Source organism: Lagopus leucura, unplaced genomic scaffold (genome assembly GCF_019238085.1).
Source record: "Lagopus leucura isolate 7727_CA_CO unplaced genomic scaffold, USGS_WTPT01 Super-Scaffold_100014, whole genome shotgun sequence".
Lineage (NCBI taxonomy): Eukaryota > Metazoa > Chordata > Aves > Galliformes > Phasianidae > Lagopus > Lagopus leucura.
The window spans coordinates 3,379,928-3,399,671 of NW_024962268.1; the positions used below are offsets into that span (position 1 = coordinate 3,379,928).

General features: G+C 35.3%; 1 protein-coding gene across 3 annotated transcripts in view; it reads left to right on the plus strand.

Moving 5' to 3' along the window:
• SV2C (synaptic vesicle glycoprotein 2C) overlaps positions 1-19,744 on the plus strand; it is a 65,289-nt gene that overhangs the window by 12,367 nt on the left and 33,178 nt on the right. For 2 of the 3 annotated variants that reach the window (XM_042875343.1, XM_042875344.1), the window contains exons 2-3: positions 5,953-6,133; positions 14,512-14,663. The exons of the other annotated variant lie outside the window; for it this stretch is intronic. In XM_042875343.1, coding sequence (XP_042731277.1) covers positions 5,953-6,133; positions 14,512-14,663 — 333 coding nt within the window. The remainder of the gene's footprint in view (positions 1-5,952; positions 6,134-14,511; positions 14,664-19,744) is intronic. 3 annotated transcript variants of the gene reach the window in all.

The window sequence follows — 19,744 nt, forward strand, 5'->3', positions numbered from 1 at the left end:
ATGGAATGGAATGGAATGGAATGGAATGGAATGGAATGGAATGGAATAACCCAACTGCCTGACCTCTTCAGGGTGAACCAAAAGTTACAGCATGTTGTGTGCGTTTTATAAATGCCTCTTGAACACTGACAAACATGGAATATCATCCACATCTTGTGGAACACTGTTCCAGTGTTTGACCAGAATTTTAAATCAGATTTGACCTACAATTTTCAATCACCAAATTTTGTCTTCTGTTACATATTTTCTGCCTTCTGAGTATGCCATGAGACCCATTCACTTGCAGTCAGTTGCCTTCGTATGTTTTGAGATTTCTTAGAGTGTTATTGACTAACTGTTTTCAGTGTAGGATTCAGGCAAATTTGGAGTTGATTCTTTTGAAAATGAAAAAAGATGGAATCAATGTCACTTTTCTTAGTTTTGTTTTGCTTTGCTTTGTTTGCTTGTTTTAAATTTCCATTTAATGTATTGTATGTTTTTACTGCCACATCTTTGTTCATTATTCACAAAGCTTCTCTTTTTCTTCTCTTTAAAGGTATAGTACTTGGGTACCTAATGGCAGTTTTCCTTTAATTAAATTTCTCTTCAAATTATGATTGTCATAGCATTACAGACCTTTTGCTCTGAGTTTTATGATTTGCTTATCATGTTGTTGTTTGTTTTTTTTTTCCCTAATATCTTAGAGACTGCAAATAGCTTTGCAAATAGAATTATTGAGATACTTCTTCTTTTTTTTTCTTTTTTTTTCTGTTTCCCATTCGCACTGGTCAACTGTGTGTGATCTTTCTTTTGCTCAGATTTGCTTTCAGTTCCATTTTCCTGACTTTCGTGGTTGAGTTCCTGTATCAAATATTGCAGTTACTCTTTCCAGGTTGAGAACAGGATCATTTTGTCTGTGGACCAAATATGTTTCAAATATGGTTCACTTGATTTCTATTTATTGAAATTTCTGGGTTGGTACCAGACTGAGTTTTTGAAAGCAGTACCTGTCACCTTTTTTCAAGTGTATAAGCAGTAAATGTTTTAGTCCCTTATTCATTTAGATCTTAAGAAAGTACCAATTCATAAACATACTCATTGTTATTACACTACTTCCAGCCCCGCTTAGAGAAAAGAACGAATGACTGCTGTGGAGAAATATATTGGAGATTTAATACCAGTGAGACGGGGAACAGAACATGAAGACATGATCTATACAGGTGGTTTTAGACTTGTAAAGACAATAGCTCTAAGAAATAGAGATCTTTTACCAATTCTAAAGTAATTACAGTTTTCTTACGTTTGTCCTCATCTTAATGAAAGTGATTGCTTTAATTGCTTCCCCTTATGAAAATTTACTTAGATGCTTATTTGCTTGAAGCACATTTTTTACTGGCTGCAATCCTTTTCCATTTTTCTGATCAAAGAAGTTACTGATAGATAATAACTATAGCTGTGAATGACTGTAATTTTTAATCTCTTGGTACCCTGCTTATCAGAGCAAAAACAAAGATAAACTTGGCTATTCTTGCTCATGTAATTTATATGTATTCAAGCTCTCCACTATAAGCTTTTGTATTCTGGGCAATAATGTATAGGAAGATCTCTGAAAAAATAAGAATGCAGATTAAAGTACAGTATAATCCTTATGAAATAAGCAAAATGAATTATCATACTAAGTAATTTCTTTTAACAGATGCTTACATTGTCCTTTCTAACAACGGAGTCTCAGAATAAAAATATACTTCCAGAAAACTTTAAGCATGGGCAGTTGGCTGCTCTGTTGAAAGACTGCTCCTCATATGAAGAAGAAAGATTTGTATATTTTATACTTTTTCACAATGGGAAAAATCACTGAAGAATGTAGAAGTTCTGCTGTTGGAGAAAGATGCAGGTTTTTGCAACTTGATAGAAGAACAACAGAAGAGAATATTTGTCTTAGTACGGGATGCTTCTTTTTAGCTGCCATATGTTTCTTCTCAGCAACTTTCCATCAAATGATGGAGTTTTTTGAGATTACTCCTTACTTCATGGGGAAAATGAAAGATGTATTGTGGGTGTCACTAGTTTCTCTGCATTTTAAAATGAACTTTATTATTTTTAAAATATATTTCTATACTCATACTAGATGTAAAAACAGCTGTGTGTCTCATGCTATATGAATTTCTTTAGAAGCACTTTCTTTTAGGTGGTGTACCTAAAAGGAAATGAAATGTAGATAGTTTTGTCATCAGTAATAGATGCTGAGAAAGGGAGGAAAAACCTGCCTCAAGATGTCATGTGACATTAAGATCTGTATACATATACATATGCCCATAAAATTACTGTTTTTCTGACTATTGTTTTTAAAGTTAACGGCAAACAAGAAGATAGTTAATTTTTACATATTTACTATAACAAATTACTATTACTGCAATATGCAAAATGTAACATGCAATTTATGAGTAGTGTACAAAATAAATACGGATTCTAAGATTCTACAGTCAATAGGATAATTTACCTTTCAATTTATCATTTAACTGCTATGTTCCAGTGTTTTTGAGGAGGATTTGATGTTTCTATACAGCATGAGAAATGTAACTATCCAGTAAGATTCTTATTATATGCATAAACTATTTCAGAGATATAGGTGCAAATATATATCTAAATATTTGACAGGCTTGCTGTGAGTATTTCTTATTGTAGACTAGGAAAGCCAATGTCATGCAAGTATGTGATATGAAGTAATAAAGAATAAGTAATAAAGAATAAGAGTATAAATCAAATATATCAGTATATATCAGAACTTTAGTTGACTTTTTGAAATTGATCTGCTGTCAGTGCAGCCACTGAACTATTTTTGCTAATTTATTTAAGTTATATTTGATGCATAAATGCCAGCTTTGCTGGATATAATTTCTAAACTACTTATGAACACTGATCTATGTGAAGTGTGGTAGAGTAGTCCTGCCCACAGGAGATATTATAGTAGTTGAAGTATGTCAAGTTCTTTCAGTAAGCTTTGTGTCTTTAGCACCAGAAAAATGTACATGTGCTTGTATGTGCTTAGTACCTTAGTACCTGATGAGAAAGAACCTGATGAAGATCTGCTGCCAAACCCCATTAGCCAGGGAGAATACTGTTTCATGTCTATGTCCTTCCTGGACTAAACTATCAGATTAAAGAGAACAAAGATGTTTTATGATTTCAGCAAATTCTGAACTTGGATTCAGAATTCCTTGGATTGGAATGCACCCATCAGATCAGGCTGCCCAGGCCCCATTCCAACCTGGTTTTGAATACCTCCAGGGATGGGGCATCCACAGCTTCTCTGGGCAGCTGTGTCAGTGATTCACCGCCTCACAACTTACCTGTATTCTCATCAATATACCTTGATTAAGAAAGATCATAGTGACAGTAAAAATCTGTCCACCAATAAAAGGTCTTTTGAGAAGACGTTTAACTGCTTTTCTTAATGAATTTGTTGGTCTTCCATGGGTAAAGAAATGCTTCTGTGATCATCAACAGTGGATCCATCATGTGATCCTTAGAGACTCAAGGAGAAGACAGTCTAGAAATACACTCTTCTTATTTTTTATATTGGCTAAAACAACAGCTGAAAGCAAAAGTGATAGCTGTTTTCCTCTGTCTCAAAGATTCCATTTTGAGTGATGGATATTCATTTGGTCCAGACATCTGAAGCAGGTAGAATTCATTGTATTTTAATTACAGATTTTGTTAGGCTGACTTAAATTAAGTTGAACAGACCAAATAGGAACAGACCAAAAAAAAAAAAAAAAAAAATCTGCTCTGTTTGCTGCTTCTGTATACAAAACTCATATATACATACATAAATATATGTAGGTTTACATTACTGTTGGAAGCACTGTTTAGAAGTTATTTGAATTATACAGAGAATGAAAAAATACAAAGGATAGAAATCTGGTCTTTGTTTTTAATTATTATAACTATTATTATTATTATTAGCTATAAATATTTTGATACATGGTGAATATTTCATGCTCACTCATATTTCTGAGTTACTATGTCTACCTGCTATTCAGAATAGTATTCCATGTGCTTTCTTGACTAAATAGACTACATGAACCTCTTACAGACTAAATTTAGAATTTTCTGTATGTGGTTTTACAAATCCTTCACAGTAACTTATACTTCAGAATGTAAAATTAAGGCTCAGAGACAGCATCAAAAATTGCTTACTCAGTAGAGACCCTGAATTTACAAAAAACTAATGGGTACTAATCATCTTTACACTACTGTTTTCTATGTACTGCTTGAAATAAACATAACATAATTATTATTACCAAAAAATTTAAAATGTAAGAAAGGAAAATTAAGAAATTGTAGTCCAACATTTGTATTTCACTGAAATAGCCACTGTGAGTGTATATGCAGGTTTATAGTTGTCATAGATGTAGTAGAAATAACACGATAATCTACTGAAATACATACAGTGTGTTACATCAACAGTGTGTGTGTTCCATCAAGTGTTTTAAAATGATGCCTCACAAGGAAGCAGCACTGTGTGTACACTGTGTACACATGTGCAGGTACATTTTGGGATGCATGAGACCCTTCAGAGGTTAGCACTTCAGATGTAATATATGGAGTTCCAAGAATTGGAATACCAGTGAGAAACCTTTATGTTAATACTCAGCTTAAAAAGACCAAAGATTCATTTTTTCCATTTTCCTTTCCTTCTACCTACTTTCTGCAGGGCAGAAGTGATTCTTCGGAGTCCAGAATTTTACACAATAGCAACTGAAGCCAAATAGAGCAGCTGGGGAATTTGTCAGTTCTTATGGCTGACTGAAAAGAGACACAGGACAAAGCATCCCTATTCTTTCAGCTGCTTCCAGCTACTTTACATTTAAATTCTTCTTACAAGATGGTAGCAATCATTAGACAGATAAAACACTATCTTGGAAGCTCAGTAAAAAAGTAGGTAGGATTAAAAACCTGTATCTAACAAAATACATATCTGGTTGGATCTGCCCAAATTTGAGGAACTACTTCTGACACTCTGGTCAATGTGTTGTGCTTTCTCTTCCACTGTGCCAGAGAAGGTTCATCTCTAGAAATTAAATAATGCGTACATAACATGCTCAGAAATTGATGGTCAGATGGTTCAGGTTTATATTTTCTGTGGAAAACAATTTTGCTTTGAAAATCACATTAACTTTACCAAAAAAAACCAACTCAAAGTAAGAAATCTCCATCTCATTCTAGTGTATTCAGCTAAATGGTAATGTGTCTGCATAAAATTATTTGAAAACAAAACTGTTCCAATGTTTTCCTGTTTTGTTTTTTGTTTTGTTTTGTTTTTGTTTTTATGTATGTATACAAGATACTGCCTTTTTAAATAAAGTTGCACAGTGAAGCAAGAGGGAGAAAAAGATCAAGCTGGATATCTTCAGTTCTGTAGATCTTGAATGGAAAGTGTCTGTTGTTTCATAATCAGCTTCTTTTAGATTTAGCATGTTTTATTCCCAGTGATTAATCCCCTACAGAATTATATTCAGGAAATGTTCAAACAATTTATTTCTACTGGGGAGGTTTAATTTTTGAAGTTTGAATGCTGTTTATTATTGAGGAAATGGTAGCATTCTTTCTCCAATGCACTCTTATTTGACTGTATTTTGTTTTAGCTAGAGGCACCTTATTTAGTAATTAAATTAAGCTTCAGCCTACTAGCTGACACAGACAAAATAGGACACAAATGTACTTAGTTCTCCCTAGGTATATTTGCAAAGCTATATGCATACAATTTCTACCCACTGAAAAAGGATAAATTAATCTCTGTGCCACTGAATTGGTAAACGTAGGAGGCTGCTGAAAGCAAATCGTTCAAATACATATAACTATTTTGGTGTGGTCGATTGTGGTCAGTTATGTAGCTCACAAAACAACATTTTTTTTTCTTCTTTTTTTTTTCTTTTTTTTCTTTTTCTTTTTCTTTTGTGTGTATTGCAGGTAGCATAGTGTACCTTGGGATGATGGTGGGGGCATTCTTCTGGGGAGGCTTGGCAGACAAGGTGGGAAGGAGACAGTCACTCCTGATATGCATGTCTATCAATGGATTCTTTGCCTTCCTTTCATCATTTGTCCAGGGGTATGGCTTCTTCCTCTTCTGTCGTTTGTTTTCTGGATTTGGGTAAGCTCCTCTGTTTTTTTTTACTTCTACAATTGTTTGTGTTAATAAAACTTTCCTGTTTACAAAACTTCATTATTTAATGCAGGAACACAGTCTGTGTCAGGAGCAAGAGAATTAATCAGTGTGGCTATTACAATTCTAAATAAACCCGAAGGGATAGGATAATGATTTCAGAGGAAAGACATAATGTGAAAAAAGTAAAATTTTATGTTCTCATTTTGCAACAGACTATTTTGTGAACTTGATGAACTTGCTTAAATGCTTTGTGCACCAAATTCTCTATGTACTGCCTGTTCAGTATGCTATATAATGCACGTCTCACAAATGTACTTCAGATTTCAGTAGTATCTGCAATGCATCTAAAATCCTTGTGTGCATAATGTTTTTTATAACACCATTGCAGTCTGTCAAATTAATATGGAGATCCTGGAGCATGCTAAACTTTATTGTTCTTTCCAGAAGAAAAAAAAAGTTTGTGGGTCTGCATTTCCTTTACTTTTAATTTAAATAATTTCTCAATTTTTGAAAATTCTTCAGACAGTGCTCACTGTCCATTAACTGTATAATTTTAAACTTACACAAGCTGAGATTGAGATCCCAAAGTATGTTAGTATAGGGTTTCCACCTTAATTGTACCTCCATTGCACTCTGAATAAAAAATCCATTCTTTCAAAAATGTTAAAAAAGTAAAACAAAATCCCCTTCTGCTTTCCTACATTTTCCTTCTCATAGATCACTGAGAAAGATGAGAAAGATTCACGGCACTTCCCATTTTCTATTTTCTTTGAAGAAAATGTTTATATCCAAAAGAACCCTCTTCCTCTCCTTCAGTTCTATTTTATCCTAGATGTCAGCCACCATAAAAACCGTGAGATTTCTTGAATCTGTCCTTCACATCTTCGAGATGAAAGAGGTTCCTTTTTGTTCTATGAGAAAATAGTTTTTCCATCAGTTTCCATTTTTGGATCTCATCTTATTCAGAATGTTCATCTGCTCACTTACTTTCAGAACGAAACTTACTTTTCACTTACCAGAGCTACTCAAGCTTGTATTTGCATCACATCTAGCTTTCATAGAATCATCATAATAAAATCTTGACAAAATAATAGAATGGCTTGGGTTGGAAGGGACCTCAAGGATTATCAAATTCCAATGCTTATGCCACAAACAGGGTTACTGGCAGCTAGATCAAATACTAGATCAAATTGCCCAGGGTCCCATCTCTCACCTTAAACATCTCCAAGGATGGAGCATCCAGAGTCTCTCTGGGCACCTGTGCCAGTGCCTCACCACTCTCTCAGGGAAAAAACTTCCCCTTAACATCTAATCTAAATCTCCCTTCCTTTAGTTTAAAGTCATTCCCCCTTGTCCTACCACTATCTACCCTAATAAAAATTTGATTTCCCTCATGTTTATCAGTTCTCTTTAAAATTGGAAGGCCACAATGAGGTCACCCTGCAGCCTTCTCACTTCCAGGCTGAACAGGCCTAGTTCCTTCAGACTGTCTTCTTAGGAGAGGCGCTCCAGTCCTTGGATGATCCTCAAGGCCCACCTTGGGACCTTCTCCAGCAGCTCCACTTCCCTCCTGTGCTGGGGGCTCTCAACTTGTATGCAGTACTCCAGAGGACACAGTAGAGGGGGACAATCACCTTCGTCTCCCTGCTGGCCACTCCTCTTTGAATGCAGCCCAAGATAACATTGGCCTTCCAAGCTACTAGCGCACACTGCTTCCTTTTGTTGAGTTGTTCATCTACCAGGACTCCTAAGTCCTTCTCAGCAGAGCTACTGTCAAGTTCTTCTCTCAGTTAGTGTATGTATATAGGATTACACCAACCTAAGTACAAAACCTTGTACATTGCTTTCTTGAACCACGCTATCTTCCCCTCTATTTATCTTTTTTTTTTTTTTTTTTTTTTTTTTTAATTCACCTTTGGATATGATCTCACATTGAGAGGAGCTGTAATAGCAACAGACACATCACATGTCAAGCACCACAAGTTACGGGAGAAGCTGGAATGCTCCCGCTGCAGGGATAAAAAAGTAAAATCTTTCCACTATAGACAGAAGGGCATAAATACACTCATTGCTAGAGCACACATCTTGCAGTTCTTTGTTTCCAGATACTTGGCATCAATCACTGCATAAGAACACAAGACCTTTTCTGTATCACTCACTGAAGAACTTCCAGGTGTTTTTGACAGCTTTTATGCCATATCTTCTTGTAGCACAGTATGAATTTACTTACAGTGTCTGAATGAAATCTTGAGAGTTTATTACATTCTTCACTACAATCCACAACTTGCTTGCATGGGAAGAAATCTTCTCAGTTGAACAGGAATATGAATTCAACTTTAATTCTCTTATTAACCTCTTCTCATTTCCAGAGGTCCTGCCTTTGGAACGTAGATGTCAATTCCCCTTTCCTAATGAAGGACATTAAATGTATATCACTATTCTCAATGGAAGGGGCTTTGTTCCAGCCATGTATTAAATAACCCAAATATGAAATATGGATAACTTACGTTTTAGAAGCAAAAGAATATTGCTTCACAGACTGGGCAAAAAGCTTTATGAAGGGACAGAGAGTTACCTGGGAAATTTCTGATAATTAAAAGTCAATGAAATATTAAGAAGTATTGATGAGTTATAAAATTTATTAGGTACATCAAGTTTAAGCTGTTCTCTTATCTTCTAGAAAATATAAAAAATACATGAGGAATTATGATCAATAATAACAGTATCTGATAGAAGATTTTACTTATGGAAAACACTGAGAAACTGACTTTTCTCAGATTCTCTTGCAGTTGATATATTTATAAAAGTGACCTGTTGAGGGAAAAAAAAACAAAACAACACCTTTCTGACCATGTTTTTGCATCTTGAAGATCTTGCATTGCCAAAAACTGAATGGCGTGGAATAAAAATAGTATAAATAATACTGAGTACTGCTGGGTAAAAAGCAATGAAGGATATGAAAGTCTGAAAAGTGAACTCAAGCTAATGAAAAGAATGAAGTGCTGAATAGCCTACAAAATCATTTCCTTTTACAAAAAATAAATTTTATATATATAAATATATATATATATTTATATATATATATATATATATATATATATAAAATAACTGTGATCCCTCCATTGATTAATGCAAAATCCATACTCAAAAGGAAATTGAATCCCAAAGACAGATAAAGCTCTAGGAGTGCTTTAGACATGATTTCCTACTAAAAAGGTTTCTCCAGTAGCAGAACACGACTTATATTATCGCTGCTAACTTGAATGGAGGAGGATTTCTTGCCTGTTCAACTCTGCCACTAGGAAGCATTAATCTCAGCTGGAGAATTTTATCTAACCTCTGTTACAGAAAGTTGGATTTTTTTCATCTAGTTTCTAGCTTAGTGCTTTTGATACTTTTGGATAATTTTAGACACAGTTTTTCTAATTCCAACACCTCAGTTCAAAATAAAGTTCTTAAAAATGCTCTATTTTTTTAAATTGGCCCATGCTAGGGTTGCCTTGAAGTAAACAAAGATGATAGAATTTGGGAAAATGTATCATGCTTATCCACACAAATATTGCTTCTAAAAGTAATCAAAGTTTTCATGGAGTATAAAGGTAACTGAAATAAATATGTATTCTGAGACTGACTACAGTTTAGAAATTATTCAGACAACCCTAAATTGATTCTGTTTCATAAAGGAAATATGAGAAGTTAAACAAATGTGTCTTAATTTACAGACTAAACATTATGTCCAGACTACAGAGATTTCTTTTAAATTGTCAAAACCACAAGTTTCACTGAATCTCTCCTGAAGATCCACAGAAATATTAGGAAACATGGCTTAGATATGGTCAACTTATGCAACTAAAAATCCATCCTTGCCTGACTATGAGAGTTTTTCTCACTCTGAACTATTACGTAGTATTTATTTTCCAAAAAATGTTAGACACCCTTTCAGACTTCTTTTTTAGCTACTCCTCAGAAAACATCTCTGCAAAGCTACCTGCAGTACTCTTTCCACATTATCAGCATCTAGCACAAAGTACTGGTGTCATGGTAATAGTATTAAACTCACTGTTTAGAACAGATCATAATCAAATCCTTCACACCTTTGTGGGGGACAATGGTTACAAAAAATACAAAACTGTGGGATGAGGTTTATTTTAAATAACATGTTGGAGATGACTGGCCATGTAAATCCAGCCAAATGGCTATTTACCGCTATTTTTGTTCATTACATACAGAGGCAAGAAATTCTTATACTTTTCTATATTCCCATATTCTGAATGACCAGGACAGGAAGGACAGGTCTATACACACAAGATCTTCAAAAAATTTCTAGTAGATTTACGGGCCATGTGGACACCACGCAGTTGCACAGCACAACTACACAAGCTGTTGCCTTCAAGAACCTCAGATCTCAATGAACAGGCTCCTTCTGTGTGTCATCGGTATTCATTATTATGTTGTAGCTATCCTTTGTATCTTCATGCTCATTTGCTCTATTTCTTTCTCACACGTCTTCTACCCTGTTACAATCATTCTGCCTCTAATTTCTCTATAATCTCCAGCTGCCTCCCACCCATGGCTATCAGAAGGTGTACTCTGAAAGCTAATGAACAGTTCTGCAGTTTACTGGCTTCAGAGTTGATAGTGTATGCCAAAAGAGCTGATAAGTTTCTCAGACAAGCCAAGAAAGAAGTTGGCCAGGTCTGAGCTTTTCAAATAGATTTGGTTCCAAGCCTTTCTTCTTCAGACGTGGGTAAAGGTTGAATAATATAAACCTGACTGAGCATGTAGAAAAGTGGCTTGTTGTGTGAGGAGAAGATTGTGATGGGAAAGGAAATTTATACGAAAGGAAGAGAAATGCTGGAAAATTGACACACATAAGCAAGGTAGAGAGCCTATACAACACATAATCCTAAAGAGAAAGCAGAAATTTGAAAGGAGGAATGAAAAAGAGTGAGAATCAGGTTTGTGAAAGATCAAGACTTCATAAACTCGTAGAAAATCCCAGGTTGGAAGAGTCTTTGAAAAGAAGGGTCTTTGAATGATCATTACATCCAACCTTCCACTGGGAGAGACTAGATGATATGACTATGATTGGACAAGTACCCTGTCCAACCACATTTTGAAAGTCTCTGTTGAAAGGAATTCTATCGCACCAGTAGGGAAATCGTGCCATTTGTTTCATTGTAAAAAATGTCTTTTTTACATAATGGTAAAACTTTTCCCAGGTTTCCCAGCTTGTACTCATCGCCCCTTGTGTTCTCCAAGTGAAGGGAATGACTCCTTTCTTTTATTAGCCACTGTTCAATTGTGGAAATACTGTGATAAGGTCATGCCTGGACCTGTTCTTCTCCAGAGTGAAATAACTGCTTCATCCTTTCTTCATAGAGCTGATTCTCCAGGTCTTTGGTCATCTTTATAGCTCTCCTATTACCACTCTCCAGACAGTCTATGTCTGGGGACCAGAACTTCAGTTGTGGCCTGTGGGATGATCACATCTCTATCTCTGCTAGTAATGCCTCTGTGGATGTGGAAATGATTCTGTGCTTATCAATGCTGGCAGCTTATCTGACATATCTAGCTGATCAGGTACTCCAAGAAAACTCTCTGTAATTATATGGTTGTATTTGACATCAAATTTCTCTTAACTCTTTTTACTGATGTTGAAAAAATCGAGTAATTAATTATTTACTTATCAGTTTCCATCAGAACTGACAGTATTTAAGAGATCTGTAAATAATCACATGAAACTGTCTCAGAGACTCTTGCTATTATTACAGTATGGATCATATGTGTACCTGGAAGACATCTCTAGTATACGTAGTATACTCTGTGAAATGATCAACAGTCTATGATCTACATCATGGTGCTGTTTTATAGGGCATTATCCATCAGTTCACAAGGTGAACGAGTTGATCTAGATGCTTGTTCTCACATATTTTACTGATCTAACGGATGTTCTAGGAGGAAAACAACAAAGATGTTTTTAATTGAATTTGTGCAAGTGGGAGTATAAAAATCTATTAAGTGCAAGTGGAGAAATGAAGGTGATAGGCTGCTTCCAAGTATTGGAAGCAGAACAGCAAGTGTGTTTTGATCTCGTGGACTTAGTACATCATCAGTAATAAGGTGAAAACTTGCAAAATACCAACATACACAGAAACAGTCTTTGAGCCTGAATCTTCTCCAGATTTGGAAGTGAGGAAACCAAGATATCTCAGGAGAAGAACACCATCCTGCTTGTGCATTTAGTATTTTGTAAGGGTTTTGTTGTTGTTGTTGTTTTCCTAATTATCTCTATTCCTATGTGCCTATATTGCCTCTATTCAAAGAGGCATTTCAAGCCTCTTTGGCTAATGAATCTGCAAATAAAAAAAGGCTCCCTGAAGCCAGAGGCTCCTGAATGCCTCGCCTAAATGTTGTTTTCATTTATTCTAGCTCTCACACTGAGCAGTTGCCAAAATCTGTTGTGACAAATCACAGCTATGAAGATAGGTTAGCAGACATTTATCACCTTTGCTTGTGACAACAAAAAATGCAAATGTACCTTAGTTTATTATTTGTTTCACTAAATTCTGCTCTCCTGTGGTATGTCATTTAAATCCCACTTTGATTGCCTCCTCCTCATGATTTCACAGAAAACCACAAACAGAAAGCATTCAGAAATAACACTATAAAGGCATGGCTTTCAATTTGGATGGTTTTTTCTGCTATCAGAAATTGAATTAGTTTCTTATTCATATATTGTCACTTTCCCCTGGATAACTGTTCTTTGAAATGAAAAAACAACTAAGTAAAACATACATACAAACAAACAAAAAAAGAAAGAACCCCACCCTGGTCAAAATGGATCCTCCTTGGATGCTGAGGAAGGAATACTGTGGGAATGCAATTCAGTGCCATGACTGAGCCCTGAACAGTAAGAGGTCATTAATGTAATCCACTTAAGCCTTGGGAAAAGGAGAGCCCACATGCCCTAGAATAACACTGAGGGCAGGGAGTACCCAGTTACAGCAAAATGAGCCACAGTCCTTTTCTTCACCATGTTGCTTCTACCATTCCTCTTCCCAAGCTTCCAGCAGGATATCCTCCTAGGGCACTCTTCCTTGCAAGGGAGGACAATACCCTGCCAAAACAATTTAAGTGTTCTAACCATGAAAATAATATGAGATACTGCCCACCTCTTTGTAGAACTTGCAGAATGTTAGAGCTAACAGGCCCAGCAATGGTACATTAATTGTAAAGGTAAGAGTTGATTGGCAGTACTTTGTCAAAAGCTACCCAGAAGGAAGTGATAGAATAGCATGTAACTGCTCAATGCAGTATTTCATTGCTATACCAGAAGGTATCTTAAAGTAGACAGCACTGACATGGAACTGATTTTTATTAGGATTGAAATTCCATTTCTGTATTCATATGTTCCTTTCTAATATTTGTTTTAATCTGTTGTAAGATCCTTGGTTTTACTCCCAGTTTACCTATCATCAAAATGACAGCATAAATACACATTTATCTTTAAAAGTTGAGTTCAAAAATTGAACAATGCAAGACTTTGCTTCTTGTAAGGATGTGAACTGTTATGTAAGTGTATCTCTTCCAACTTCATAGATATTTACTTCAGCAGGAAATTATATCTTACACAAGCTTGTGCTGTGTAGTGAAGAGGTAAAAACAGTAAAATGTTACCTGGAATTTGGTACATATTTAAGTTACACAAGTTTTGCAAAACCACATTGAGATCCTTTTTTTCCCAGCTGACCTTTAGATGCTGTTTATTTTTACTGTATTAAAAACTGTGAATATGATATGAATGCATTGACTTTTCCATTACAGAAATTATGTAGACAGCAAGCACAGGCTTAGCAAATTACATCTTTTTAAATAGGAATGGAATAAAATGTACTAGTAATATACTTCTCATTTAGTCACTTCCTGGTTGCCTAAATCAGAAGACTGAAGACCTAGAGAAATACCTATTATCCTCTGGGAAAATTACTAACAATTTCAGTAAAACGGAGCATGTTTTGACGCTCAAAAATAGATGGCCACGATTGCAGCATTTGTGTGAAAGTTAGCACTTTGTGCTGGTTTCTGTTCCAAAGGCCAGCACATTGGCAATCCATTTGAATCACTGAACATACTGAAGTCTATATGCAGTTTCCAAGGAAATCTTTGACAAAAGTTGCATCCAAGGTGGTGAAAGCATATTGTTCTCCAGTACATGGTGCAATTAAAAAAAAAAAACAAAAAACATCCTTGCTAGAAATCTGCTTGTAGTTTAGGTTCTAAATGACACTAACTGTGGCCTAGCTCTCACTATAACTGGCTGTTACTTTCTCCCTTAACACATGGTATGTATCTCCTTCTAGGATTGGTGGAGCTGTGCCAACAGTCTTCTCCTATTTTTCGGAAGTGCTTGCTCGGGAGAAACGAGGAGAACACCTGAGTTGGCTCTGTATGTTTTGGATGATTGGTGGTATCTATGCTTCTGCAATGGCTTGGGCAATCATTCCTCATTATGGTAAGGCAAACATCTCCTTGTAAGTTCTCTCTCTCCTAATTAAATAGTAAAGCTTTTAAAGTATAACTTAAACATGTCAGTTCTCAAAATAATTATTCTGCCGTTAAAAAAAAAATCTTTATTTTGGGGGAAGTGAGGAGAATAGATCATACGCTAAATAACAATACCTTACAAAGTAAAAATTAGCAAATATCCATGCTTAGTCAGATTCTTTAGATTTCTGGAAATTTGGACAAATAGAAAGGTAGTCAGTCTTACCATTGAAACTGGAGAAAACAGCTGATATGGAGACTTGCTTCAGAGAAAATATCTTTTGAAATGTTGAGTGTCAAATTTCTGTTAGATTTTGTACATTGTTTGTGTGGAACACATAGAATCTCAATTACTCTCCCTTAAGAAAGAAGAATTAAGAATGTCTTAATGTTTGTGGCAGTAGTTGTGAATGCAAAGCTGTGCTGAATGTTTTTAGTATAGCTATACAGGGATGTAGAAATAAGAGAAATCAAATAGAGTGCACTTACATATGGTCGGGATAAGTGAGGGGAAATATGACAGAAGTCTTGCTGTAGCTGAAATTATATGAACATGCAGCGTAAACTACTTTGTGAAAGGCCTCTTTACTACTGTGATATAATTAAACATTGAGTGGAGGTAGAGGATCTACTCAGTCTCCTGCTTCTGCCTTTTAGAGGCACTAAATTCCTATAGGTCTTAAGGGCTTTTGGGAATTCTCAGTGGTTTTTAAAAATTAGGCTCTGTAAGCACTTCTTGCTGGCATTCTTCAAGACAAGTAGAGCAACTCGGTGAGCTAGGTAGCATGCAGAGCAGTTTTCTTAAGCCAGGAAATGACATTTATCAAAATTTATTGTGCAGGGGAGGAAAAAATTTAGGAGATTTGCCCAGAGTGATTGGAACATTTACCAGACACTAGGGCCCAGAAATAAATTATAACCATGCAGACCAATCAAATACGTAGACTCTTGCACTAAAATTAATTTTAGACTGTACAGGCAGCCAGAATCTCTGTCTTTAACCTTGGCTTTTGGCTTTGGATTGCTGAAATCAGAGAAGAATCTTTGCTGGCAAGACACAGTGCTTATATATAAAGTTTTCTGGTTTGTTTGTTTTTTGTTTTTTGTTTTTTTTTCAATTAGTAAATTGCTCTCAGTACCTTTTTTGTTGTTGTTGTTTTGTTTTTTTTTAATGTGTTTTTATTTCCCTTACCTTTCAGAGAAAAATACAAACACTGGTTTAAATAGACTGCCTAATTTCACTGTAGATTTCATGACTCGATAACCTTCACTGAAATGCTTTTAAAAATGTTACAGAGCAGTGTATCTCAATGAATAATAATGCACATCCCTATATTACAGTAGTGGCAGGAAAAGGAGGGAATTACTTTTTTCTTTCTATAGCAGTAGAAAAACACCAATAACAAAAAGCCATGCAGCTTTTTTTCAGTTTTGTGTGTGGTAGACTTCTGCAAAAGTACATAGGAAAATTACTAAAGACAGAAGAATGCAAAAACCATTTTTAAAAGACAGTGTTCTTCAGCTATAGCCATGCAAAATACTCTCTTTGCAGTATAGTAAGCAAAGTCATAAGAGCCAAAGAGAGGGCTAATAAGGAAGCTGCAAGCAGCAGGTGCAATTCTTTCTCATAGCAAAACAAGTAGGTTTATACACCTTTTGGGGAATTTAAGCAAAATATGTTTGTGAGTTTGGATGAGGTCTTTCAATTGTCTTTATTGTAAATTAGACTATCTAGTCAAGTTCAAAGCCTTTGTTTTACTTCCTGAAACAAGTGTGGAGCTATTCTGCTGAGTATCAGATTGAAGATGCTTCATTGTGATCAAGATGTGCTGAGCTCATAGGCACTGCAGAGTACACCCAGGTCAAATACTGCTCTGACACTGGGGGGGGGGAGTGTTCACACAGTGCTGTATCCTACAAACAGTCCAGGTTGGGTTAATGCTGTCTCCAACCTCCACATCATTTGTATCACTTGCATGCATGAGGACTCCTGTAGGGCAGGTTTCTCTTTTAGGATTTCTGTGTGGTCTCCCTTGAATTGTTTGATAGAATTAGGCAAAGATGGATCTTCTTCTTCAAATTGACTTCAGTCCTTCTCATTAATCGCATCTCCACTGACCAGTAAGCAAAACGTAATTATAAGCAAAGCATTCAACCACTTCTAAGGCCTATTTGTATAGCGTATAGAAATTTCTGAGCTCTCTGATTCTCATCTGCGAAATAAATACTGTTCATTTTTCCTATCTGAACACTGAAATTGCTCAAAGGCAGGGCATGAAGTTGCAACTATTGAAAAGCAACAAACTGCCATTGAACATAGTAAAATTATTCTAAAATGGACAGAAAAATAGCAAACCAGCAGCACTGAGTCATCTTCTGGGTATATTTTTTTTTTCTCAGTCTTATATAAAACACTTTAAAAGGTCCTGGATTCACAGCTGATATATATTATCTACCTCCAAAACAATAATGAACCTATACCACTTCAGCTGTTCAAGATTTAGCTCTATCTTTTCCTGACAAAATGAAATCTAAGTAACAGTTTATTTGTTTTTGTTCAAGCAGCACAGGGATGTCTGAAACAAGGGAGACATTTTAAAACTGAGACATTCTAAAATACAGGGAAGCTAATAATTGCCTTGGCATCAGTGTGTTGTTAAGAGAGGAATCAGGGTGACATAGTGCTGCAGTGACCGCATACTGAAAGATTAATTTCATCTGGAAGGCAAGCAAGTTCCAGAGATTCTTTAAGTCTAGATGTTGGCTTCGGTTTTAAATTTGAAAATGGATGCAGATTTGTTCAGAGTTCCTTACAGAGGAGTTGAGGTCATGGAGAATCTATTAGAAGAAACATCTGCAGACAAATGCTTCTAATTGCAGTCAATTAACAAAGTCCCAGACCAGGCTGCTGTGAATAAATGGCTTCATGCAACACTTCAGTCAGGCTCGATAGGAAGGATAATTACCATTTTATAAACCATTTTGCAAGTGCAACTTTAAATTTAGCATAATATTTCAAGGTGGATTACTTCAAAGACTGTCAAATGCATCAAATGTGTATCACAGTATTCTTTAAAAAATTCATTTTGCAAACAGTGAAAAATCTTAACAGTAAGAAATTACATTTCAGTATAAAATCTTGATAGTGATATATTACCTTTTCATTACACTAGATTTATGTCTTTCTTCAAGGATAGGAATAAAAAGAACTCACCCTCACCCAACTTTTTTAGCCATTTTACCCCTTTATTTTAAAAAGATGCAAAGTTTTCGATTATACAAGATATTGCCTTCTATACACTGTGTTATTTTTATAAAGAGCCTAGAATCTTATGGTTCCAGATCTCAAAACTAAAAATGAAGGGCCGCTAGTTAAAGATTTCCATTTATTAATACTTTCTATTTTGGTAGTCTGTGTAATTTTTGGTTTTGCATATATCAAGTATTCAATTGTTTTCAGACAGCAGAAGTATTCCCTAGAATCTTTTTGCTTAACAACAAACAGATATTAACCTCACTGATTTACCAATCTTGTTGATCTTATAAGAAGTTGAATATGAGATGTAAAAGAAGTTAGACTGCTAAGGAGGAGAAGTGAAGATGACAGGGAGTCTGATCAGGATGGTGCAGATACTGAGTCTTCTGCATGTAAACTGCAGTTGAACCTCAAGCTCTAGAGTGAACTGTGTACAGCAACTGAAAGGCATAGTCATGGATAAAATGATTTTGCACATTCCTTTTTTATACCACTTTCAAAGTAACGACAATCTTATTTGCCTTTTTAAAGATCAGTAAAGCTAATCAAAAGTTCGTTCTGTTTTTAGTTACATTTCTAAGTTATGGGATGGGGTCTTTATCACCATTAATTATTATTAGTCACTTGGTTGTATTTTGCAACTTAATGAGAATTTCTGCAACCAGTTAGCTATGAACTAAACTTGCAAGCATACTTATGTTAGAGCAACAGTGTTTACCACAATTTGTAACTTCATCTCCTTAGTGTAGACAACATAGTGTAGTGGGATTATGCTGGAGACTAAGATTCTCAGTGCAAAAATCAGATGTAAGTACTTAGACCAAACATTTTATTTAAGGTGGTGCCTAAATTACGTCATAGATCATCAACTGAACTATTCATTTTTCATCAGCAGAGACTTTTTTTCCACTTACTGAGGACCAGCCACTTCTGTTTTTCAAAGACAGCATTCTATAGAACCACTCAAGGAATACTAATTTAGAAGAGAAATAAGTGAAATAAGTAATCTTATAAACAAGTATTTAATTTCAGAACATGAGATTTCTTGTCAAACTCTAACATTTCTTTCCACATATAAGCAGGAAAATATTAATACATTCACTTTTCTAGAAAATGTTTTCATTGCATTTGTAAATAACTGGTAAGTTGTCCTGTGACTGAAAGAGAAATGGCTAGAAATCATATTCCTACCATTGTCATCAGAAATGTTTTAAATTAAGAAAGCTATTTCTTAAAGTTTTGCAGAATACCTAATAAATAAAAATTAATATATATTACAGATATACAATCAATGAAACTACAGTAAGTGTATATATAACTACTTACAGATTTTTTTAATTGCTTTTTTTCACAGTTACATGGAGCTTAAAAATGCAGACATAGAAGTGTCTGAACTATAGACTCAAAACTAAGGTTTGCAGAACACTGTATTTAGGAGACAAAGCATGAATTCTATTTTAAAAAGGCTTTATAAACTCAAAGACAGGTGCAGTGGAGCACTAGCATCTACTATCAAAGACTGTTGGAGGATCTCCACCACCAGGGGCTTGCATGGGCACGTAAGACCACTGCCTAAAAAGGTTACATACACATTGAACTCTCCATCCCCGTGGCTGTACTGATTCTGAGAAGTCTTTTCACGGGCACAGGAATTCCTAAATAGCCTTTATTTCTGTGTGCAATTGTGATGACAGTGCAGAAATCAGTTTTGTTTTGTGTAAATGGTTTGTTAGGTGGCCTGAATTTCTATTTCTATTTCTATTTCTATTTCTATTTCTATTTCTATTTCTATT